At 58.7% G+C, this 25591-nt stretch overlaps 1 protein-coding gene across 1 annotated transcript; it reads right to left on the bottom strand.

Annotated features, from left to right (window-relative positions):
• On the bottom strand, positions 1565 to 25591 carry SLCO4A1 (solute carrier organic anion transporter family member 4A1). Its single transcript, XM_018057579.1, has 12 exons — positions 25509 to 25591; positions 13573 to 14402; positions 12571 to 12661; positions 11848 to 11969; positions 11359 to 11470; positions 8457 to 8611; positions 6847 to 7042; positions 6139 to 6304; positions 5879 to 6051; positions 5553 to 5617; positions 4790 to 4938; positions 1565 to 2817 (listed from the first exon to the last, which is right to left on the bottom strand). Exons 1-12 carry the CDS (start codon positions 25577 to 25579, stop codon positions 2653 to 2655), a joined length of 2295 nt encoding a protein of 764 aa, XP_017913068.1. The 5' UTR covers positions 25580 to 25591; the 3' UTR covers positions 1565 to 2652.

The following is a 25591-nucleotide window of genomic DNA, read 5'->3' on the forward strand; positions in this document are numbered from 1 at the left end:
GTCACAGGCAGCAGTCTTGCCTTCAGAGAGGTCCCCGTGCAAGCAGGATCATCGTCCCCAGAGAGCCTGGCCCTGTGTCTGCCTTTACCCCTGTACCCCAGGCCATATCTGCCCCCTAGTCTATCACTGCTACCCAGCCTGCCAGACCCGACGTGTGATATGTAATTACTGTGGGCTCCAGTGCATTTCCAGAGCTCCCTGGGTGTGTTTGATGTTCTGACGCTTTATTCCAACTTCTAATCTAGGGGCTTTTCTGCCTTTCATCTCAAATTCCACTTGTTTGTGTCGCTTAGACACTGATGGGCAGTGTGGACCAGGAGGGACTGTTTTGTGCACTCTGCAAGACATCCCAGTCTGTCCCCTGAGCCCTTTTCCTCAAATGGATGAATTACATGCATGTCATTTATATTTCACTAAAGCTACTTTTTCTTAAATGTGATTTTTAATAAGCACACATTGGCTCAGTGAATGCATACGCAAGACACCCTGTCTCCAAGAACAGAGACAGAAGACATACAATCTAGAAGCATTGGCTCTGCCAGGCACCAGGGGTCCCGCTGCCCAAGGGCGTGTGCCCCAGGCCCGGCGTAGGGCAGGTGATCAGTTAATGCACCAGCCTTTGTTTCCTGCTTAAACCCGGGCCCTGCAAGTCCTCAGCAAACGGAGGATGAGGATTCCAAGAAGATGGGCATCCACCTCATGTCTCAGACATGTCTCCCAGGGGAGTGGAAGGGAGAGACCCTCTTTGGTTTCCGCCTGAATTCTTGGGGGAGGGGCTGCCGGCGGGGGACAGGACTGGGGTCCAGTAGAGCGAGGGGGCCAGAGAGATTGGGTTCGGGGAAGCCTGTGGCCCAGGACGCATCTGTGCTGCCCTCTGGAGCCCATGGTTGCAACTGCAGATCCTCTGGACTCCCAGCTGGGAAAAACGGGGCTGAGGGCCGGCTCATAGCTCACACCCAGAGCTGGTGCCTGAGGACCCCCCTACCCACAGATTCAACCAGTGATGCTATCCACACTGATGGATCCCCAGAGGAGGCAGAGGGGCCGACGTGCCCTGTGTAATGAGACACCAGAGCACCAGCCGCAGGCGCCGGGACAGGCAGAGCCGGGAACCAGATGCCTCTTCCAAGAAGCATCCAGTGAGAACGGTGATCGCCACCTCCCACCTTCAGGAGACGAAGCAGACAGGGACACAGCCCATCCTGGTCACTGCTCTGTCACATTTGGATGTTTAGGGAAAGAGTAACCCTGGGCTGGGTCTGACAGGTGTGCATACGCGTGTCCACATACACAAGTGCCGGCCACGGTACCCAGTCACCCTGACTGAATCCCACTGCTTCATGACAGTGGTGGGAAGCAGGACCCTGGCTGAGGGCCAAGCCCCCTGCCCCCAACTTGGGCGCTGGGCCCTGAAGGAAGGGGACTCAGGTCACATAGGGAAGGGGTCACCACTTTGAGGGGTGGGAGGGACCTCAATCAAGCGACTGCTCACCCCAGGGCAGTCCATAAGGACATGAACTCACAAAAGCCCACTCAGACAATTTGCAAAACTGCTTAACTTTGCAGATTTATGGTTATAAAACACACTGGGAAGGAATATATGCTTTAAATATTAAAATATATTTACATACATACAATTTTAACAGAGGACATGGACAGTAAACATTCCACACAAGTCCCAATGCCCTCCGGGTAGAATTCACAAGTGCTCAGCAAATGGTCAAGTAAAAACAAATTCTATAAATAAGTGCTTTGCACAATATGGGTCCATAGCTACATTCTTAGGTTGCTCCTGTCCCGCTGTAGGGTTATGAGCCTGAGGACAGGAGGTGACAGCAGGTTTACAACAACACCTGAAAGAGAAGTTCCCCAGGACACAGCCCCCGGGTCTCCTTTTTATCAGGAGAAATGTGGGACATCAAGGCAGGCTGCCTGAAAAATGCCATGGACCCACCCAGGAGCCTCAAGGCACCAGCTTGTCCACAGTGTGGGATCCCTGTCCCTTCCTCTGAGCGGCCTCAACCAGGCCAGCATCAGCGTGAGCACTGTGAGGAGCCCCGGGCATCTAAGACCATGATGGGAGCTCAGCATCTCCACAGGGCACCACTCACTCCAAGCATCTGCCGCTGGAAGGAGAGAAGAGGGGACACGTAAGCAGCTCCCTGGAGTCCACAGGTGGTTTTGCATTCTGTGCAATGACAGACGCAGTCACATAGGAGGGCACAGGTGGCTTTACAAGCACAGCTGTCCATGTTTCCAAGGGACCCTGAGGCTCCCAGGGACGCCATCTGGCCAAGTCCATGGGAAAGAGCTGAGAGTGAGGGACCAAAGAGAGATGGTGCCTCATCCAGCCGGGAAGCCAGCTGCTCCTCCCACGCCAAGAGCCGGTCACCCTGCTCCATCGGCGAGGTCCAGGGGGGCTGGGCCAGGGGCTTCCACTTGGATGCATCTTGCATTCTTCCTCCCCGGTGCCCTTGAGGCTTCGACATGTGGCCATCAGCTCAGTCCCCCAAGATCCACCAGCAGATTTTTGCAGGTCTTCAATGCTGGGCCTCAATCGGGGAGGGGTCCCCGCTTCCAGGGAGCAATGAGACAGTGTTTCCAGGACATGCTATGTGGCAAGTCCATGCCCCTGGGTGGGCAGCTGGGCCGTCAGATGTCACTCTGGATCCGGAGAGCTGAGGGGGCTTCCTGAAGGTCTGAGGGGTTGTCAGAGGCCGAGGACTGGCTGGGCAGAGAAGGCTCCAGGCCATCAGAAGACCCCAATGGGCTCTTGTACAGAAAGCAGGCAATGGCAAAGAATATGGAGCCCAGGACCTGAAGAGAAAGGAGCCACTGGACCTTGGCCGAGCTGCCCACCCAGAGGTCCCAGGTGCTCCCACTTCTAAGCCCCGGCCTGGCTCTGGGTTCCTCACAGCATCCTGGAGAGCCAGGCCCTGCTCTGGCCAGAGGACCCATCTGTCCTGCACAGCCAGACCCAGCTTGGATACCAATATTTTTAGTGGGGGAATGAAAAATGAGATTTGACTTGAAAACAAGGGCACTGGGTGAAGTGGGCGGTGCTTGCTGTGGGCTGAACAGTGTACCCCAAAAGATATGTCCTGACTCCCAGAACCTGTGAGCAGGACTCAATCTGAAAATAGGATCTTTGTGGGCATAATTAAGTTAGGGGTGTTGCAGTCATTCTGCAGGAGGTCCAGTGACTGGTGTCCACATAGAGAAGGGGGGCTGACACAGACACTCAGGGAGCAGCCAAGATGGAGGTAGAGACAGGGTGCTGCCCCCAGAAGCCTAGGAGACCCAAGGGCGGAGGAGCCACTGGGAGGGGGAGGCAGCTGACAGAGCCCTGCAGAAACCCCAGATGCAGTGGACACTACAGACACCTTGATTTCGGACACTTGGCTTCCAGAACAGAAAGAATTAATTTCAGTCTAAGCCCCAGTGTGGGGTCTTTTGTCATAGCTGCCCCTGAACCTAAGAAAGAGGTGGTCAGTGTCGGCGGTCACTTCACTGCAGCCACTGTCCAGATCACCCCATGATGATGCTGGAGTCACAGGCCATCCGGAAGACGAAATTGTGGGCAGGCATGCTGGCCTCTGTATGTGTGTGTGTGTTTAAGGTGTGAAAGCTGGGTTTTCACAGGGGTGGATGGACCTGAAACTACAGCAACAAGAGGCTATTTCCTCTAGTGACCTTGTGACCCAACAGGAGCACCTGGCCGCTCCCCGCTCCCCTACTAAAATTAGCACTGACTTTGGGAGCCGATCCCACCCCAGTGCCGAGGTTGTGGGGGTGCTATCTGGGCAAACAGTGGTCTGCGTACCAGCCAGCTGCTCTGGCTGAGGGATCACACAACACAGGGAAAAAGAAAGTGAAGGCCAGGGCTCCCTGTGTAGGCACGACTCTTTATATTGACCTACTTGTCCAGAGCCGCACAAATCCCTTCTCACACTTGGCTATTTTTAAGCTAATCTTCGGGGAGATAAACCCAAAGGTAGCTGAGAATCCTGTCTTTGCGGCTCTCCCTAAAGAGGCGGTTCTGCCAGTACGACATCCTGAGTCTACCCTCCACCCGAAGAAGAAAACCAAGACATTCTTATAGACTGGCCCTAAGATTCTGCTTTATTTGGAAAGTCTTGCACCTTTTCCTCCAATGGGGGTAAATTCAAAATGAAAATACTAAGCTTCTCCCTGCAGAGCTTGTGTGGAGAGATCCAGCAGAAAGGTTCTCTTAAGAGTTGAAAGCAGAGGGTCAGGCTGAGGAGTGGGATGTAACTCAAGGCCCACCAGAGAGGCAGAGGGAGAAACTCAGCTTGTGGACCCTCCCAGCCCACCAGGCCGAGTGGGCAGGCCTGCCTGACTCTGCTCAGGGGAGTGGTTTTTTATTTCTCCAAAGCCTCAGCTGACTAGAGCCCCAGGGCAAGCCACAAGGGGGTGGGGGGGGGGTGGTGGTGAGTGGGTTGAGGATGGTGAGGGCTCCAGAGGGCAGGGGGATGGGGGTGGGCTGGACATAAGCCCTGGACTTGCTGTCCCGTCATTGCCTCCACTGGCATCAGGTCATCACATCCCAACAGTGACCGCTCAGAACAGGGAATGATCCCCTTCTGGGAACCAGAAGCAGGGGTGATACCCAGGGCACCCCTTCCAGTGGGGGATGAAGCTGTTGGAAGAACCCAGGGGCTGCCCAGACCCCCAAACTAGTGGGAGAAGACTCTTGGCTCTTTGGAATGGACCCTAGGGCTCCCACCCCTCCCCCACAGTGCCCCTGGGGGAACGCTGCCCTGCTCACCTTGTATCCCACCCCTGCGATGAGCAGGTACCAGCTCATGGTCGAATTCTGGTACACAAAGCAGGAGCCCTGCTGGCCGCACTGGTCTTGCCAGAGCAGACATGCCTTGTCGATCACCCAGCCGAAGGCAATGGGCCCCGGGATGCTGCCTGTGAAGAGAGGTGCACTCAGTGGCTGGACACATCTGGGGAGCAGGGGTGGGGGTGCAGTGCCAGTGACCCATACAGCATGGGCCCTCGGGAAGGTGTTCTCAGGGGGTGCAAAGGGAACTTAAGGGATCCTTTCTCTGGGGACTTGCCTCTGCAACCAAGATGCCCCATGATCTTTGACTCTGGTGGAGTCTGTGTGTTACTGAGGAAAGGGCACACTCTGGGCTGTTTAGAAAAGTCCCTGATGCTAGGAAAGACTGAGGGCAGGAGGAGGAAGAGGGGCATTGAGGGGCAATGGAGGAAGAGATGGTTGGATGGCATCACCCACTCAATGGACATGAGTTTGGGCAAACTCTGGGGGATAGTGAAGGACAGGGAAGCCTGACGTGCTGCAGTCTATGGGGTAGCAAAGAGTCAGACAAGATTAAGTGACTGAACAACGGTACCCTCAGGGCAAATAAATGGCCAGGGGTCCCTCTAGTGGATTCTTAAGGAATGGCATCCTTCCCTGGGGCTACATAGCCTCCTGCTGGGAGGCTCTTGAGCCTGATGCCTGCTCTTGTGCAGTGAACACACCACACAACTGTGCTTGGCTTCCTTACACAGCACAGTACCTAGAGTTCTAACCACGATCCACTGGATTCCCAGTGCAAAAGATCTCTGCTGATCACAGACGCACCTGCAATGAAAAACCAACATAAGTCAATGCCTGGGGAAGCTTGGTTGCCTAACACATAACATCCCCATGGCGGCTCTGGGTCCTGGCCAAGCCCCGGGCTGCATCAACACCTCCCCAGGTGGCAAGCACCGCAAGAGGCAGTCAGCTCTTTCCTGCCAGAGCTCTTCGGGGCCCGGCACACATCCCTCAGGGATTCGCAGAGCTCCAGCTTAGCTGCAAAGGGAAGGTTCTGGACCAGAGCGAACCCTGCCCCGGGCTTACCGTAAAGTCGCTGTTAGTGCAGGAATGCTGCTGAGGAAGGTAAAGACAATTACAACGAATATGAAAACCAGAAGGAGGGGCTTTCTCTGACAAGTTGAAGTGCATTTCCCTGCGGTAGCATGGCCAAAACCAGAGGAAAAATTCTGAGGGATACAGCTACAGTCTCGGTACACCTGAGGAGCGCAACAACAGCGCTGATTACCGGAGGAAGCGGCAGGGCCCCAACCCCCACCCCGCAACCGCTCAGCAGCCACGCTTACCTTCTGGCCGCCCGGGCCAGACACGGCCACCTCCAAGCAGCCCGCATAGCATGGCGAGTAGTACATGAGGCCATCGGAGCCGCACACGGGGCTGTAGTGCTCTGTCTGGCAGCCGCAGTGAGTGTTGCAGGCAGCCATCAGCTCCAGGTGCCCTTCAGGCAGGAGGCTGCAGGCAGAAGAGGGCGGTGGTGGGGTGGGGGCAAGTCTAGGGTCTGGTCTTCACCGGCCCACAACGGAGGGGTTCTGAACTCTCTGAGTTTTGCTCCACAGCTGGGGCTGCCACTGTCCCATTTTATAGACAGAGGCTCAGGGACCAGCCACCAGGCCCCATTGAGGTCATCATCCTTGCTGTTATGCTTGCTTATTTGCTAAGTCACTTCAGTCATGTCCAACTCTTTGTAACCCCATGGACCGTAGCTCACCAGGCTCCTCTGTCTGTGGGATTCTCCAGGCAAGAATACTAGAGAGGGTTGCCAGTCCCTTCTCCAGGGGAATCTTCATGACCCAGGGATCAAACCCACGTCTCTTATGTCTCCTGCATTGGCAGGTGGATTCTTTACCACTAGCGCCACCTGGGAAGTCCCCTTGCTGTTATAACCAGCCAGCGACTGCACCCCAAGTGCCAGACCCCACCTCCGTTCCAGGGACCCCTGGTCCCCCCAGCTCACACAGGGGTCTCCCCTCACCCCAGTGCTGCCTGGCCCTTACCTCCTGTTGTAGCCAGCGGTCACACCTGCCATGGGAACCCCGGGGCAGTGCATGAGGAAGATGAAGGAGGCCAGCAGGCTGACCAGGGTGCAGAGCAGGCAGAACTTGATGATCCCGGAGCCTCGGAGTTTGAACTTGTTCACAAAGAATCCACCCAGGAATGTGCCTCCACCTCCCGCTGGCACCACCAGGTACCCTGAGGAGAGGGAAGGGCTCAGGGCCATCCTGGGGGCCTTGGGGGCTGGGGCCAGCTGGGTCTCATCTCCGCTTTGCAGATGGGGAGATGGAGGTGCACAGTCATGGGGCCCCATTCTCGTGGCAGTGCTGGGCTCTGCACCTCACGTGGGGACCCTGACCAGTGCTCTCGGGGACCCCGGGGCCTGGGGAGGCCACCAGGCCAGCCACTCAGAGGCCCAGGGAGGCAGGAGAAGAACAGACAGGGAAGAGGACGGGTCACTGGCCCCCAGCCCCACCCGCTGGGGAGGCCACAGGACAAACACACTACCGGGCCCAGGCAGTCAGAGCCTGACCACAAGTAGGTGTTTGGAGAAGCTGGTGGCTGCTGCCACTTGGTACGACGTAGGGCTTCCCTGGTGGCTCAGATGGTAAAGAATCGATTCTTCACCAGTGTGGGAGACCTAAGTCCAGTTCCTGGGAGCCTGGTGGGCTGCAGTCCATAGGGTCACAGAGAGGTGGACACGACTGAGGTGACTGAGCACACGGCGTGCGTGGCTTCATTGGCATGAGATGGGGTGCAGACGGGAGTGGGTAGAGGGGACCTCAAAGCCCCTAGGCTCAGTGAGCCCCTCTCCCCAGATTGAGACCAGCTCTGAGGACCCCAGGGACATGCTGTTCTAAGAAAGGATTGTTGGCTGCTGTGGGGAAGGGGAGACAGCTGCTTGGGTGGGGATGTAGGCAGACGGGCTCAGCCATGAGGCCAGCAAGGAGGGGTGTCTAGGGGCATTAGTCGGGGGATAGGGCCCCAATCTGACATCATCCACCTACACAGGGAAGAGAGCCCTGTGGGTGGGGCCTGGCCAGGATGGACCGCACATACCTCATGCCCGGCATGCCCTCTAAGAGGCCGTGGTTGCCCCCACACACAGGGCTATGCCATGAACAGGGCTGGGAGGAGGGTCCTGAGGAGGACCCTCACCTGGGAAGGCCAACCACCTCTGGCCACAGTATGCCTTCAGCCAAGCTGGCCTAGGTCTCCAGACTCAGGGAGACCCCAGGACACTCATTGCCTGGCTCCCAGGGATGGCCAGGCTCAAGGGAGTCTAGTGGGATCTGCCACCCAAACCCCTTCCGCCACGACCAGGGACACAAAGACCCAGGCTCCCCAGCACCCATGGAGAGACCGGCCAGCCCCCGGTAATGACCTTCCTTCCCATCAGGGAGGGGGGCTTCGTAAGTGTGATCAGAGCTCTCCTGTAGGAGCCTGGATGCCTGCTCTGGGCCCCTGCCTGGGCAGGACCACGCACCCAGGATGTGTGGCCCATGTGGGCGGCACTGCCTGGGGTTTTCTAGAAGAGATTATCAAAGGCCCCTCTGAAAACTGATGAAAAAGCAGAGGACCCATTTCCCTAAGACTCAAGGAGTGTTCTCACCAAACAAGGTGGCGGCTTCTGAGGCGCTGAGGCTGAACTGCGACTCGATGAACTTGGGCCCGAACGTGGACATGCCGGCGATGAGCGTGGCCTCGGTGGCCCCGGCCAGGCAGAGCAGGATGAACGTGGGGTTCTTTAGGAGGAGCCAGATGGAGCTGCTCCATGGGGAGGGGAATGGAGACCAGAGAGAAGAGACTGAGAATCAGAGTGGGCCAGAGTCAGGGGCCTTCCCACCTGAACACAAGGAGCCCTGGTTCTGAGGAAGGAGTGGGCGGGGTGCAGGAGAGCGGGGGACACCCCACATTTACTCCAGAGAAACCAAGCGTGGGGCAGGCGAGTGCTGGTGCCCGGATCTGGAACCCGTGGCTTGCTGGGAAAGGTGGAGGTCACAGAGTCTGGCTCCAGTGTGGAGAGAGACCCCGAGGGATCACGATGCTACTGAATCAGCTCTGGGGGCAGCTGGGAGGACCAGCAGAGGGGCCTGGGACAGGCGGCTGTCATCATCCAGGACTGGGTGGCCGCCTGGAGAGGGGATCAGGGCCTGCAGGGGGGCTGACTCAAGCACCACCAGTGAAAGGGGGTGGTGGGAAGACCCATGGTTTGGAGCCAGAGACCCCTCCAAGGAGCCCCTGGTGGGCTTGACTGGTTCCCAACTCTTCTTGGTGGGCACTAGGGGGACAGTGGCTAGTGGGGTGACACTAGGGGCTTGATAAAGTGATGCGGGCTGGGGGCAGTTTCTCTTGGAGCCATGGGTCTTCTCAGGTGCCCACAAGCAGGCAAAGTCTGGTGACAAATGGCTGTGTTGACAGAGCCTGTCACAGCGGCTGAGGACGGCCGCCTTTGCTCCTATTCTCTGTGTCTGCAGCTGAGGCCTCATGAGCCTCCTGCCCGCAGAGCCAGCTCCTCAGACATTGTGGCTCACCCTCCCAGGAGGTAAGTCCCACACCCTGAGACACTCTGGGTCACACTCCTAGGAAGGAGACCCGCCCGGAGAACCAGTCCCTCAGACAAGAGTGTGACCCTCGCAGGAGGGAAACCCCGCCAGGCCCAGCCATCAGTGCACCTGTCAAAGCAGTTCTGACACCCTGACGCTGAAATGCTCTTCATTTTGAGGACACAGGCCAACAATAAATTGGATCCTGCCTAGTAGGAGCTCGCAGTGCGGTCACAACCCCTGGGGGAGGAGATCGACACTAATGAAGTCACCCCACCCCCGCAGCTGCTCAGGTTAACCTCAGGGCAGCCTCTGTCTCCCTCCTGATGCAGACAGAGGCCTGATTCCATTTTAGAACTGACGTCCAGGCTAGAAGACTTATGACCAGGCCTCTTTCTGGTCAACTGTCTGAGCCCCACGTACATGGAGGAAATAAGATGCAGAGGAAATGCTGTCTTGGTGAGGCTGTCTGGGACTAGACTGTGTGCGTGTGTGTGTGCCTATGTGTGCATGTGTGAGTGTTTGTGTGTGTGCCTGTGTGTGTGTTTGTGTGTATGGTGGCTGGGAAGCCCTGGGTGTGACCAGTCCCTTCCCGGACCTACCCAGACCTGCTCAGGCTATGGGGATGCTCAGTGAGGCTCAGGCCAGGTGACTCTTCCCAGAAATACGTGAACTTCCTCATTTCTTAATCCCTGTCTATAGGTTCCTCAGCTGAAATTCCTGTATTGAACTTTGGCTCAGAGAACTAGTCACGACCTTGACAGAGGGCCATGTTCCTGGATTCCTTTTATCAGCAGCAGCCAGTTCAGGGAGCCAAGCCTGAGCAGAAATCTCCTTATCTCTGCACTTTGTCCCTGGGGCTATGGGGACCAGGCTGTTAACACCCGTGGTGCTGGCGCTGCTCAGAGAGAGTGGGTGGCCCTTCACCCAGCTCCACTGTGGTGCTGGGAGACAGGATGAGTGTGCCCCCAGCCAGTGCGGCCCTGGGGCGGTTCTGCCAGTCTCAGGGGCAACTCTGGAGTGGGTGGCTCTTCTGGAGGGTCTAACCAGGCAGCGAGCAGCCCAGGGTTTCCCTGACCCCACGTCATCCTCCCTGTGTTGAAGACAGACATCGGGGGCTCATTCTCACTGCTGACAGTATCCACCCTTCAAGGGGACATTCATGGGCTGAGGAAGCTGCGGGGCAGGTGGGCGCTCAGTGAGGCTGAATTCAGGCAGGTAACTTGAGCGCCTCCTCCCCCTGCCTGGGAGAGCCCCTCACAGAATGCCCTGACAAGAGGCCCTGGCCCACTGGGACCCCCCCCAAACACGGTCCCTCTGAGATCCCAGCAGCCTTGGCTGTGTTTGTCCTGACACAGTGAGGTCCGCAAAGTGAGGCCAGGTCACACATGACATACACAGGGCATCACTGCCCCAGAGGAGGCAGAGGCTGGATGGTCCCTCCCATGGAGCCCGAGGGCACATGCAGGTGACTCCCAGGGAAACGAGCAGAGGACAGGTGGAGGGTGACTCCTGGGGGTGGGGTCAGCAGCCTCCCTGAGGACTGTGGACTCACTGTCTGCGGGACAACTCACCCTAGCATCAGGGGCTCACTTAGTAACCACGAGGAGGTACCAGGCACAGCCCCCAGAACCTGCCATGCAGGAGTATGAACAGGCCCCTGTGTGTGGGTCCCTGGGTCCACAGCCCTGGGTAGTGGGGGGCAGGCGCTGTGGGGTGTCAGAACAGGCCCTCAGTGGCTCCATGCCAGGAGGTTCTGTCTGCTGCTTCTTAATCTGTTTGCCTAAGTTTTGGAGCCAAAACTCGAAGGTTGCTGAGTCACGGGATGTATAGGGGGTGTGGACTTCCCACATGACCCTGGAGGGATCACAGGACTCTCCTAGCTGAGGGTGAAAACCCAGCATGTGGAGTACCCTAATGGGTCTGCAGGACACACAGGCACAGATGAGAGACCCCCAAGGTCCTTACAGAGGCAGGTCTCTGATGGTTTTCCCGAAGTCAGGGTTGCTGGTCACCTTGTGGCTACTGTTCTTCAGCTGGTATGTTTCAGATGCTTTCATGACCACATAGCGCTGGGAGCCTGAAAGGATGGGTGTTGGTGAGTGGCAGAGACCCAAGGCCCCAGTACCTCTCCTGGGTGTGGGACCAGCTGGTAGACAAGGCTCCTGGACAGACACTAGCTGCACCGTAGTGACACACTGGCAGGGAAGGGGGGTGGGAGAGAGTCTGCAGGGCTCAACAGGGGACCAGAGGGAAGGAACTGAAAGGGGCGCACTTCTCCCATTGAAATAAGCCTCTCCCCTGGGTCCCTGAGCGGGTAAAGGTGGCAGGCATAGAAGAAGCTCACGGGTTGGGCCGCCCTGCAGGAGGGCAGCATCGCCCAGTGGATGAAGGGAGGAGGAAGAGCAGGGGACAGCGTGTCCTGTCTCCCACTCACCTGGGGCGGGAAGCACCCACCTGGCAGCTGCCGTGGGTAGCCAAGGATGGGGACTGCGACGAGGAAGGCAGCAGCCCCAGCGCCCAGGAAGCCGACCCACCAGGCGCCCACCCACAGTGGGCTCTCGGTGGTCAGCTCCGTCCTGCGGCAAGAGACACTTGGGGTCAGTGCTGTGCTCACAGCACCCAGAGCACACACACCAGGCACCCTTCTGCCTGCTGGTCAGTGAGAGGCAGAGATCAAGGCTCTGCCCTGATGCCCCCCCACACCAGGTCTGGGACCAGCAGTGGACAAGGGCATCAGGAAAGATGTGGGGTGGGGATGCACCATGGTAACTGGCTGGCTGATGCTGTGAGGCCTGCTCAGGTCCCTTCCTCTGGGGCCTGCCAGGCTGCCTCCCAACAAGGCCGTGAGGACAGGCGCCTGGCGGGGGGCCAGGTTCTCCCAGCAAGAGCAGGGCAAGGCACACCCCACACCCCAAAGCAGTGCAGAGGGGGCACAGCTGGTGCCCTGGCCTCGGCAAAGAGCATGGGAGCAGTCGCAGCTGGTCTCTCCCGGCTCTGGGAGGCTGTCCATCTACACTGTCCCCTCCCCCAGGCTACACTCTCCAAGTGGCCCCCAGACTCCCAGGTCCACCAGAGCAGGGCCAGCCTGGACCCCTGCCCAAGGCCACCATCCCCCTGCACCAATAGTAGTGCTTTCCCTGTGGTCTAGACCACAGCCGTAGGGCCCAGCTCACTCACTGTTGGCTGATATCGGTGTAAATGTTCAGCAGGGCGCCGCCCACCAGGTAGCCAGCTGCGGGGCCAAGGATGGCCGCGGTGTAGAAGGTGGCTGGAAAGGAGCAGAGCCGTCAGGACCCCCTGCCCCACCTGCCTACCTGAGAGAAACCCTTGCATCGCTGCCCTCCACCCCAGCCCCGGGGGGAACCCCCTTAACCCGGGTGTTCCTTGTACAGTCTCCACTGTGTCTGATATCGGCCAGTGTCAACCTTTCAAGGTGATTTTAAAACATTCCTCTCAAAGCCTCGCAGATGGCCCCTGGACTCCTTCCCCCCAAAAGATCCCGAGACCCTCATTTTGCAAGATAAGGGCAGCACCCGTGCGGGGCTGCGGGCTCACCTGGGTCCCCACCCCAGACCTCAGAATGGCAACTGCCACATGATGGTGGAATAGGAAGCGGGACAGTGAGTAAGACTGGCCAGGCTGGAGCACAAGTTGGGGGCTCTCCACTGACCCCGGCCCTGCCCTGGGGGAGTAGACCGTGCAGGATGCTCTCAGAGAAGTGGGCAGCATGAGGCTGAGAGCTCAGAAATCTCACCCAAATAAACAAGAGGCTCTCAGGGGCAGCATGAGGCTCGAGGCCATCCCTCACGGGAGGCATGGCAGTGCCCAGCTCTGTAACCCGGCCACTGGCTGAGTCCAACTTGCAGGATCTTAGTCCCCAACCAGGGATCAAACCTGGGCCTCCTGCGGTGAAGGTGCAGAGTACTAACCACCGGACCACGTGCTTTGGAACCCTCAAGATGTATGGGGGTCAGGCTGAGCTCGGCCAGCACCACATCCATCACTTGAGGCATCAGGTGAAATTCAGGCCCGTGCTCACCTGCCACCTCACCTAGGAGCCCCTGAGGCCAGATGTGACCACATGTGGCCAATGAGGAAATGCACATAGGGGGCTTGGATGGGGCTGGGCTACAAGCAGACGCCCAGTGGGCCTCACTGCCAGCACACCTGCCCACTCACCAATGTAGACCGGTGAGTAGCTGGACTTGACGTTCTCATCCAGGTAGGTGACGCCCAGTGTGTAGAGCGGTGTGGCACCCACGCCATGCAGGAACTGGCCCAGCATGAAGACCAGCCGGTAGCTGGACAGGCCGGAGGTGCCATCCCTGCATGTTGAGCTGTGGTTGGCCCAGCAGGTCCCCACGACTTCATCCACCTGCACCTCATAGTGGCCGGCGGTGAAGTGCGGCAGCGCGAAGACCAGCGAGCCAGTGCCCATGACCAGCACGCCCCAGCCCAACCAGCGGGGCTTGTGGCCTTGGCCTCCAAAGTAGCTGACGAAGGTGAGGCAGAGGCACGCAGCCACGTCATAGGAGCTGGCGATGAGGCCGCTCTGGTAGCTGTGAAGGTCATAGCGCCGCTCGATGGACGTGATGACGGTGTTGATGAAGCCATTCACCGTCATGCCCTGCAGGAAGGAGGCCACGCACAGGAACAGCAGGAAGCCCTGCGGTGTGTTGAAGGCCTGCAGGCACGCGGGGGCAAAGGCCCGCCAGCCGCAAGCCTCCCCAGGCTGTCCAGCTGCCACGTAGCACACCTCCTGGGCTGCCTGGGGCCCACGCTTCTCGGGCTGGCACAGCGGCTGGCTCAGGGGTGCACTGAGGGACACCCGCCTGCTGGAGGGTGTGTGGTCACACTCGCTGTCAGTGCCCGAGGGTAGGCCGGGGAAGACCAGCTGCGGCATTGAGATGAGGGGCTTGTCCCCCGTCGAGTGCTGGGGCATCTCCGCTGAGGGTGTGGCAGTGACAGCCGTGGGAACGGACGCGCGGGATTCCAACAGCTGGTTCGATCTGTGGGAAGAATTGTTGGTTAGCGTTTCCACTCCAGGAGAACCCGCCCCCAGGCCTTGCTCTCTACTTGCCTGGTGTCCAGCCTGGTGGGGGTGGCCTCCCTGACCAGCCCCCTCCTGGGATCCAGACCCACACACTCAGGGCACCCCTGGCCTGAACAAGGCCAGAGAGCAGAGAGCAGAGCCAAGATACAGCAGGACCGAGTCGGAAGCTATGTGAACACCTGAGTCTCCCCAACCCACACCTTCCCCATAGCCTTGGCTCACCAGCTTGAGCTGTGTGTTCCGCCTGGGACAGCTGACTGCCCCCTACTCTGAACTCACACCCAGCTGGCTTTGCACTCCTGCACAAAAGGGAAAACCATCCGAGTGCAGAGTGTGGAGTGTGGGAAGTGAGGAAGGGATAAGGACAGGTGCCCCAGATCCCTGGGGTGGCACTGGACAGGAGGGTCAGCTGGCACTGGGCCTCACCTGTGGCCAGTCTCTCAAGATGCTGAAACCACTGTGGTCTGCGGCCCTACAGGCAGGTTAAGGGCGGTCATGCCAACCCTGCATCTTTCTGCAAACTCCCAGCCTGCCTTCTCTGGGCCTCACTCTGACCCCTGGCCCCTGACCAAAAGGAGCTCAATCAGGGCCATGAAATCACTCATCCTGAGGCTCCCAGGGGCTCCTGTCACCCCAACACCCCCTCACTTTGAGAGAGGGCAGTCCCTACGCCAGGTCAACAGGCCCTCTGTTTGCCCCAAGGTTGCCTGGGAACCCAGGTGGCAACAAGCACTATGCATCCTAAGAGGAAAGAAGCTGATTTTCCCGCCTCGCTTACACCTATACCTCTGCCGCCCATGAAAATGCCAGGGGAGGGGCCGCTGCCCAGAGGCTTGAGGCTGCCCCAGACTCATCTCAGATCAGATCTGTGGACCGAGCCCTTCAGGCACCTAGTGATGGAGCCGCTTTGGGAGGGAGAATGGTGGTCCCCCGGAAAAGGAAAGTCCCCCTACCCCGAGCGTGACTTTATCTGGAAAAAGTGACTTTGCAGACATGATCTTTGATTTGAGATGCGATCATCCTGAAATCCGCCTGTAATCCAGGAGACACGGGTTTGATCCCTGGGTCAGGAAGATCTCCTGGAGGAGGGCACGGCAACCCACTCCAGTATTCTTGCTTGGGAAATCCCATGGGCAGAGGAGCCTGGCAGGCTCCAGTCCCTGAGGTCACAAAGAGTCACACACAAGTGGGCATGCACGCACAACCTGGCTTGCGGATGGCCCCAAATCCTGTGACTGTGTCCTCAGGGGAGAAGCCATGGACAAGGAGGCAGAGAGGCAGGGATGCAGCCACAAGCCCAGGACGCCAGTGGGGGTGGGGGGACCAGAGGTGGGAAGAGGCGAGGAGGCCCCACCCCAGAGTCTCCAGACGAAAGGCAACCTGCCCACACCCAGACTCTGGCCTCCAGACCTGGAGGAACAAAGTTCTGTCCTTGTAAGTCTCCTGTTGGTGGTCCTCTGTTATAGGACCCTCACGCAGCCCCCAAGGAGTCCTGGCTTCCAGGAGGCCACAGGCACTCAGAACAGGATGTACGCCCAGCGTTAAGGGCAGAGGGCTGTTCCCACTAACACTCTTGGGCTATGGGGTCAGGAAGAGACACGAGGCGTGCCTCAGGGCAGTTGCACCTTGCCTGGGCCCTGCTGCTCGAGAGCAAAGAGGGCTTTTCAGCCACAGTGGCCACAAACAGATCCTTCAGCCCTTGAGATGGCAGTTTTGGGATGTCCATGGGCTGGTTTTTGGCCATGAGACCTGCCTGGCTTACAGGATCTTAGTTTCCCAAGCAGGGATTGAACGTGGGCCCCCTGCAGTGTGGAATCTCAGAGGAAATGGAAATACTCCAGTATTCTTGCCTGGAGAATCCCACGGACAGAAGAGCCTGGCTGGCTCAGTCCATGGGGTCGGAAGAGTCGGACATGCTTAGCAACAAAACCACCACCACCAACCACTGGACCACAAGGGAATTCCCAGGACTGCCTGTTTTTAAACAAAAGAATGGCTTATCTTGTGTTACTCTTGCAAACTGGGAAGCAGCCCAGGGTGAGGGAAGTGGCTGCGGTGGGGCCAACACCCGGGGCCAGGAGGCAGTTCTGCGTTGGGAGGGGTCTGGAAGCACCACCTCCCATGAGCCCCTTGCAGGTGCATTGAGGCTGGGGCGCCCCATCTTTCCTATAGACCTCGGCCTGCTCCTCAGAGGCTCCGTGTTGGCTAATTTTAGCCTCACTCCGGCCTCTTCTCTGGCCTCCCTAGGGGCCAGGCCGTGGGCATGAAATTGCAACAGCCTACTTTCTGGTGTCTGAGCTCTACACCCAGGCTGTGTCCCTGTCGTTGGTGCACATCTGGCCACAGCCCATCTTCCAGGAAAGGAAAGTGGACCCAGAGAGGTCAGCAGTTTTCTCGAGGTCACACTGCCAGCCAGGGCTGGTTAGGATGAGACCGCGTGCGAGAGTCACAGGTGTCCTTGACAACATTTCATTCAAAGAACCATGACCAACTGTGTGTCATCGACTCATGGAGTCCACTGTTTATTTTGGAAACTGGCACTGCCAGGCAATCAGCAGCCAGATCTTGAGGCCAAGCGTGGACAGGAAAAATTCCCCCTCAGTTGTCCCTGGGGCCATGACGACGCCCAGAGCTATATTTATAGAGCTACACACCCTGGCACACCAGGCTAGGTCATAAGAGCTACAAGGAAGGTGCCTGCAGAAGGGGAAGGATCGTCAAGGCTCCTAGTGGACAGAAATCAATATATTTGCACCCGCAGACCAGGTCCCGATGCAGCTGTGCCCACGGTTCACGTGGGAGCCCTGGCCGCTGCGGAACAGTGTGGCTGGTGACAAGCGTGAGCCCTGGGACAGGACAGCTCTGCCTCCCCAGCCCCCAGCCCCGTGGCTCTGACACTCTCCCGACACAGAAACTCAGAGCAAAACAGAACAGGCTCATCATTGCCCAGAGGCCACTGTGTGTTGGTGCTATGGGGCTCGTTCCTCCAGTGTTTTGTCTCAATGTGCATACACAGGCAGGTACACACACATGCACCAACACGTCTGTGTGTGCACCTGAGCACATACCACTGTCTGCACTTTTCATGCTCAAACACGTGAATGCACACACATAACCAACAGGGCCCTGGACCCCAACCTGGGCTAGAATAGACCCAGAGTGAGTTGTCCCAAGCAGGCCGAGGGCATTAGCGGCTCGGAGAGGCTGGTCCAGTGGTCCATGGGGATGGAGGGCAGTACCAAGCCAAGGATTTATCATCGGTGGGTGGGTGTTCCCAGGAGGATCTGCAAAATTGCGGACTTGTTTACCCCTCCCCCAGCTTGTTTAACTCTCCCACTGACCCCTCAGCAGGAGAAATGCAGGGGCCAGGACAGGAAGGATCGGGCCCCAGCAGGGTTTAGGAGGCAGCCAGGCTGCTAAGCTTTCACGACTAGCAATGGTCACTGAGAAATAGTCCTTCCTATTTGAAAACAGCCCATTTAATAAGACTGGAAGGCCAGTGTGGGTGGTGCAAACAGTTTCAGGTCAGCATGAAGTTTATCTGAGCCATGAGCTCTGGTCTCTGACACAAACACAGAAAGTCAGTCTATCCTCAGGCGCATCGCCTGCTCTTCAATTCGCAGATGGAAAATCCCATTTTAGACATATAACCAGGTGACCAGCAGTGGTCACCACCCGTATGACATGAGAAATAAATGGGACCACAACATCACTTGGTACACAGCCCTGGTGCCTCCTGGCCAGGTCCGCCAGGAGTGGCTGTGATGGCCAGGACACAAGAGCCCGAGTGCAGAGCTCGACGCCACCCCCCTCCACTGAGGCAGCCTAGGAAGGAATCCACCCGAACTGTAACTGAGGCCCGATTCTGCTCCGTGTGCTGTGCGCCAGTTGGAGACGTCCACCCTCATCAGTGGTGTTTGGATCAGAAATTGGGTGGGTGGGCCCTGGTGCGACGGAGGCACTGGGGGGTCTGTGTGTTGGGAGGGGCAGGCAGAGACGGCTATGACGTGGAGCCAGTGGCGCCTGGTGTCCCCTCCGTTGGCAGGCACATGGATCCCGTGACATGTGGATCTCAGCCTTGAGGACGGCCCTGTGTACCCAGGTTCTCAGGAGGAGATTCCTGAGTTTGTACCAAGATCTCAGGTGACGTGTGCTGGGTGTGTGTGGTGTTAGGAGCCAGCTCCAGAAGTGAACGCAGACTGTCATGCTGATGCCTGCCCTGTGCTTAAAGGACACTTTGCTATGTGCGCAGCTCAAGGACTTGATCTCAGCCACAGGTTTGCTGAGAATCGGGCTTGCAGGAGCTGCCAGCACTGGCACGAGGGCTTTTCAGGCACTGCCATGAGTCCAGGACGTAGACTCAGGTGAGACTGAGGGGCGGTGGGCATGGCCAGCTGCTCTGTCTCAGGCTCCTGATCATCAGCTCCCTGAGACAACACTGCCAGGGCCTGGGGGTGCAGCCCAGGCCGCTCAGGGTGATTTCCTTCCTGGACCTACTTCTGCAATGGTAAGAGGTGACCCCTGCCCTCCGACCCCTCAAGCCTCAGCTAGGAGAAGGTGACTTCACAGCTGTCCTCCATATGGTTGGCCAACTCCCTTGAAAGCCAGGCTGAGCCCCAAGACCACTGTCTTTTGTTTCTCTGTCTCAGGCCAAAAAGCGAGCGGGAGGGTGGCAGGGCGGCAGAGTCCAGTGGCAGCACCACTTAAGGCCAGCTGGGTCCCCCGAGGACTGGACAACGCTGCAGGGCTTGGGGAGGAAGTTGGGCCACCCCTCCAATTCCTCTCCTGGGCCCTGTGCGTGTGGCCTAGGTTTCCATCTACTTGGAAATTGTTTTAGCAGAAAAGCGTATCTGCTTCCCACCTGCCACTAAGGCCTGACCTTGCAGCATGGCATCTCTTCCGGGACCTGAACTTTCAGGCTTGGCTGATGGTTGAGGGGTCGGGTGACTGCAGCAGGACGGTGAAGGAAGACTCGAGCAGGAGATGGGAGGTGAGGGACACGAGGGGGACAATGGATGGAGACTGAACCACAGGAGGGCCAGGCCTGCTCCGGCCAGCACCCCAGGTCCAGGGCAAAGGTACCCTCACCTGAGAGCCTGCAGCCATCTAACTCCAGACATATCACACTTCCCCTACTTCTGCTGAACCTGCAGCTAAACCTGGTGCCTTGTCCATGATCTCAGAGCCAAGAGCAGCGTGATAGCAGATTCTACCTGTCAGTCTGGTGGGTCCCAGGGCTCACCCCCTCAGACACTGGACAAACATTACAGGTGCCCCTGTGAGGGCATTTCTGTAATCAGTGAGCATCTAAATCAGTAGATTTAGGACAGTGGGCCTTATCCGGTCAGTTGAAGGACTGAACAGAACAGAAAGGCTGACCCTTCCCCTTTCTGCCCAGCAGGGCTGCCTTTGAACTGGGACTTGGGCATTTTCCTGCCTTCACTTCACTTTACCATTCTTTCTGGGTCTCAAGACTGTGGCTCTCAGAAGGAACCATGACTTCATCTCTGCCGGATCTCGGCTTGCAACTGCAGATCTTACAAAATCACGTGGGCTGAGCTCTTCTAATTAGTCCCTTTTTATAGCAATCTGTCTCCTATCAACTGGGATTCTCCGGAGAACCCTGACTCACACATCAGTTAATCCTGAGTCAACACCTGCTGTGCAAGGTCTGTGCTGGGCAGTGGGAGTGGAGATCCCCAGGACACCATCCAGTTCACGAGTTCACAGTCCCCCACACTCCAGGCCACCACTTGAGAATCAGTAGCAAACTGTCCCAGCTGCAAATCCAAATAGCACAGGCTGCTGAGAGACTCACAACTTGGAGTTGACAGAGGCCCAGGAGTCCGGCTGCGGGAAAGGGGCACCTGACTGGACACTGCCACCATCTTCATCCATGCCTGTCCCCTGGGCCTGGCACACTGAGCTATCTCCTGCACATGTGAAATCCCTACCATGGGTGCCCCCATGTTAGGGATGTAACTCTCACCCCTGAGTCAGGAGGGCTACCCTCAGCCCTGTGCTGGACCACTGCCCCAGGACAAAGTCTCCAGAGTACTCCAGCCACGTGACCCCAAAGTGGGGGGCAGCAGGGGACTGGCGGTCCTGGGGCACCTGCTAACCACCCAGACAGGCCCACTCTGCTGCTCTACTGCCCTGGTTCTCGTGGAAAGACGTCTGAGGCTGGGAACAACTCTGATGAAGGTTTTGACCACCCTCCTGGCCCTAGACGCATAGAGAATGCCCTCCACATGCAGGGAAGAGAGCGACTGTCCTCCTGGGCCACGCAGGGCACACAGCTCTCCCCAGAGAGCCTGCTCTTACAGGGGAATCTTGTCCCATCCATGCATGCAGGCGGCAGCAGGCCGGAAGCAGGAGGAGGGGATGGACTGGGGGGACTCTCCCCTCTTGCCAGAGCCTCTCCCTGTTCCCTAGGGGGAGTCAGAGCCTGAAGGATTAGGCAAGAGGATTAGCAGGAGAACAACATGCTCCCTGGGGCCTCCGGCCAGCAGCTCCTCACCTGGAGCTTCTTCGAGAGAAGTGAGACAGTGCACTCAGGTGCATGCACGTGCGAGTACTTGTGCGTTCACGCATAGCTATCTTAGCAGGATAAGGTTTCTTCCAACACCTGGACATCGGCTGCATCCCGAGGTGCCTGTGCAGAGGACTCCGGGTCCCCTCCTGGCTCCTTCTCCCCCATCCTCCTGCATCTTCACAGTCGCCCGCAGCCCCATGTGGGTGGCTCACTGTGGCCCTGCCTATGAGAACTGAGATCCTGGGGTCAGTAAAGGACTGACCTCGGTGGTTTTCACATTCACCTGCTTGGCCCTGCCCATTTCTTCCTCAAGCCTGCCCCAGGCATTTACTCCTCCCAGTTGAAGTCTGTCTGCAAAGCCCAGCAGGTAGGAAGGATGCAGGATTACCCAGTGTAGTATGCTAAGCCTCAGGTGGTGGTGCCTGGGCCCCTGAGACTCCTCAGCCTGGCTCCCCATGGGATAGTCTGGCTGCAGCTGGAGCAAATGCCCCAGGGAGACCTGAGGCTGGGGTGGGCAGGTGGGGCCCATCCACAAGTGTGGGGTGCTTCCAGACTCCATCCTGATGCCACTGAGAACTTGGCAGCCAGGGAAGAATCGCAGGTTTCATTTCTCCTTCCTCCTCGTGCTCTAGCCAGCAGACATCCTGACCTGACTGCTCCAAGGCCACCAGCTACAACCACACGGTGGTGACTGCCCCGCACCGACACAGCAGCCCCACGGAGCTCCTGTACCATGGCCTGCTTGGCTGTCTCCCGGCCTCCCCACCCTGCTCCTTCCATTCCCCATGACCCCGGGGGCTCTGCAGGCAGCCGTCTCCCCTCGCCTCCTAAACTCCTCCTGATCTCTCCTTCTCTGACTGGGTGGGGAAGAGGTGGGGACTTTCATGTTTCAAAGCTATTTGTAGAGCAGACTCCCGGGCGTCAGGACCTGGGGCAGCCACTGCAGCATCGGCACACCCTAATTTGCAAACCTGGTGACCACACACAGGTGAGTGGCCAGGGAGCCGGCTGCTTTGCATGGAGGCCGACAATGGAAGACTGTCTGAAGGAGACCTGGGAGGACCTATCCAGCAGGGAGTGTCCTGCTGTCTCAGCATGGACATTCCTGCTCCCACCCTGAGTCCACAGCCTGAGCCCGGACTGTGGGAGGGTGGGGTGAACAGACCTGCAGAGGCTCTCATGGCTCTGGGGGTGCTGGGAGCAGGTTCCGTCCGCATGATGGGCCTGCCTTGGCACAGGCTGGACATTGCCACTCCCAGGTGGCCTCTTAGGCCTATGGGTCCAAGTACCAACCCATGCATCTGCCTAGAGGTTGGGCCCTGAGCAAGCCCGAGTGGGAAGGGAGTGCCACCCTCAGCCCAGGGATCCCAAGACCCCTGTCTTCCTCAGGTATCCCCAAGGCTTGCTGGGTAAAAAAGCCACTGGGGAAAGGTGGCCCCATGGTGAGGATGTTCATGTGGCCCCCAGCCACATGGGAGGACAAGACATGTTGGAAGCCTACAGTCCGTGAGCCTGTGACTCTGGAGACTGACAAGCAGATGCAGGCCAGCCTGGTACTTGGACCTGAGGCAGCCTCAGTGGCCACACATGACTGAGCAGTTTTTGTAAGAGGCACGTAGTTTTTTGTTTTGTTTGGGTTTTTTTTGTAAGAGTGCGTCCTCCGCCCCCAGAGATGTGGTCCAAGAGGCTAATTCTGGTGGGAAAGGGGCTGTGCCATGGCCATCACGGACATAAGCGGGCTGAGGGCTGACCTGGGCCAGCAGAGGAAGGGTCCTCATGACCAGCCCACAGGAGACACATCCTGGGTCCAGCACGTCCATAGCTAGGATGGCCCCCCTCCCCCACAGCAGGACCTGGCTCCACCGAATATCTGTGAACCCAGGTCATCAGAGGCCTGAGCTGGCGGGCCTTGTCTTGGGGTAGTGTCCCAGCAGGCCTGTCCATGGTGAAGACGGGGGTCCTGCCCAGATGTGGGCACCCATGCTCACCATGACCATGCCAAGGCCACATAGCAGCTGAATGCCCAGGAACAAAAGTGGCTGAGTGTCCCGATGACTATCGTATATACCCCTCCAGGTGCAGGGAGTGGGCTCTCTGCTGCGCCTGAGGGCAGAAGGCTCAGGGTGGGGGGTAATACTTTCATGGTCTCTGTCCACACTCCAGTCAGACGAAGCAATGCAGGAAGCGGGAATTGGGCCAGGGTGAGTCCTCTGGGCACCCCCACTGGGCCCGCTGTGCCATCAGGATGGTGGGCACCTGGATCTGTGCCAGCACCTGCCTGTAGCCTGTGGGGAGGCTCAAATTGACCACAAGTAGCAGAAACTCGCTCCAGCGCAAGAGTGCGTGAAGCTGCAAATTTGTACGGCTCAGCAGTGCTGACCTGGGCTGGATTCGCACTCATGGAGACAAGTAGATGGAGGGCATGGAGGAGACAGCGCTGAGCCCTGGAATTAATTTGGACTTCACAGTGAGCAGGGGAGACCTTAACTGTTTGGAAGCCAGACATAACCCAGAGCCCAAGCCACAACCAGCCCAAAATCCATCATGACCCAGCAAGGGTCAGGTTCTCCAAGCTGAGTCATTGGGAACTGGGCACTCAAAACAGACCGGAGGCCAGGACCAGACACCAGCCCCAAGACCTCCCTCACACGGCTGTCCTGCCTGACTTCCCATCTCCCGGCTGCCTCACCATGGCAGTGGGGAGGGACTTGGTTGGGACACCTGCCACAGGGGCCACGCCCAGGGAAGCAGGGTTAGGTCGTAGCCATTGGGTAGGTAGCAGCCCTGTGAAAAATTTCCAGGCAGTGTCTGCCAACCCCACCCAGCAGGACCGAGAGATGAGTCCTGATGCAGGATGGTCAGGGTGCAGGTGGGTGTCCCACCAGGATGCCTCTCCCTTCCTGCCCTCTGGCAGCACCTGGGAAAGCCTCCTCCCTGCCCCCATGGATCTGGGCAGTCCAGCCAAATGCTCCTATCCCCTAAGCTGCCGCCCACCTTTCGGGACCTTGCCCTGCGTCAGGCCTAGCTCTCCTGGGTTTCCTTCTTCCCCAGGTACAGAGCTGTAGGATGTCTGGAATCACACAAACATGGACTCAAACCTCTCTACCACATTCTCCAGTGTGACTTTGGGCACGTCATCTTGCAGCTCAGTGCCTCGGCTTACTCATCTGGGAAGTGGGAGGAACAGCAGCTCCCATGTGAGTGGAAGGAGGTTTCCATGAGCTGATACAGAAAGCCTGCAGCACAAGGCCTGCGGTGCTAAGTGCTCAGTGACCCAAGAGCTCAGCCTGCTGTCGTTAGATTGCTGCTGGTATTAGAGCTCCTCCGACCTGGCTGGACCCAGTGTCTTCTCTCCCCTGAAGTCCACACACTCCAGGCTGCACAAGGAAACCAAACAGCACCACCGTGATCGCGGTTCACCCCACCTCCTCCTTGGAGCCGGTTTCTGATCAGACAGAACAAACCCAAGTTCCCAAAAGCGCCAAGAAAAGCGGTCACTAGGAACTTGGTTACTTCACTGTGGAAAACTCATGTGGTCCTGAGTGAAACAGGCCCCACACCAAGTCTGACCCAGCAGAGGGAGCCCCCAGCCGGGCACGTGGAGGAAGGGGAGGGGCACCCACGGGCCTCTTTCCCGGAAGCCAGACCCCAATACCTGGCCGAGTTCTCCCCACCGGGTTCGGCAATGCCCAGGCTTGCTCCTCGGGCTTGGAATCCCAGCCTCTGCCTCGGTTTCCAGGCCTCTGGCCAAGCTGCCCACTGGGCGCAGAGGGCTGTACCCTCTTCCCTCCTCCCTCAGCTCCTGGACCCCTGGACCCAAGCCCCGGCTCTGTGCAGGGCTCGGGGGACCTCGCGTGGTGGGGCGGGGACAGCGGAGCGCCCGGCATCGCACAGGCTGGGACCAGTCCCTCGCACCCACCCCGCCCAGACCGCGGAGCTGGCTCCGCCCGCGCTCCCCTCCCCGAGGTGTCTGGAGCGCGGTGGCGCGAACAAAGCGAGGCCACCCGCGAGAAACTTCTGTTCATGACGATTTCCTCCTTGACTCAGCATCCGCCGCAGGTGGAGGCCCAGCCTCTCCGAGAGGCGCATCTAGACTGGCGCTATCCGCGTGGCCTGAGCTGCGTGCTCGCGGGGCCACCTGCCCTGGCCACCACCCCCGGCTCTCCCTCCACCCCCGGCTCTCCCTCCATCCCCGCCCGAGCCCCAACTACCACCCGTTCCCTTCCCTTCCGCTCGCCTCCGCAGAGGCGCCCTGCCCGGGGAACTGACAGCGAGAGGGGGTCAGTTTTGCAGCCGGTCCCAAGGGGCAGGCGGGCGGAGGGGCGCATTGCCGGGGCCCAGCGTCCTGCGCTGCCTGGCATTCCAGCCGCGCCAGCGCCGGCGCCACTCGATCCTCTAGTCCCAGCCCAGTGTCTGCGGGCACCTGCCGCGCTCCTGATGTCAGCAGGTCGCGACCCGGCGCACCTAGGCGGCGCGCCCATGAAGGCGCCCTGAACCTCCGCGGCCCTCGCTGCCCAGCTCACTTACCGTCCAGAGGTCCCGGCCGCCGCGCTGCTCACCACGCTCTGGCGGCCGCTCGGCGCCCACTCCCGCTTCATTCATCCTCTCCG

The sequence above is a fragment of the Capra hircus genome, chromosome 13, assembly GCF_001704415.2.
Source record: "Capra hircus breed San Clemente chromosome 13, ASM170441v1, whole genome shotgun sequence".
Classification (NCBI taxonomy): domain Eukaryota; kingdom Metazoa; phylum Chordata; class Mammalia; order Artiodactyla; family Bovidae; genus Capra; species Capra hircus.

Excerpts from the sequence above, each read along its gene's own strand:
- SLCO4A1 (XM_018057579.1), bottom strand. The coding sequence starts at position 25,579 with ATGAAGCGGGAGTGGGCGCCGAGCGGCCGCCAGAGCGTGGTGAGCAGC. Across the intron at positions 6,305-6,846 it reads ACCGCTGGCTACAACAGGAG|CCTCCTGCCTGAAGGGCACC; the intron begins GTAAGGGCCAGG and ends TTCTGCCTGCAG. Across the intron at positions 4,939-5,552 it reads GATCGTGGTTAGAACTCTAG|GCAGCATCCCGGGGCCCATT; the intron begins GTACTGTGCTGT and ends CTCTCTTCACAG.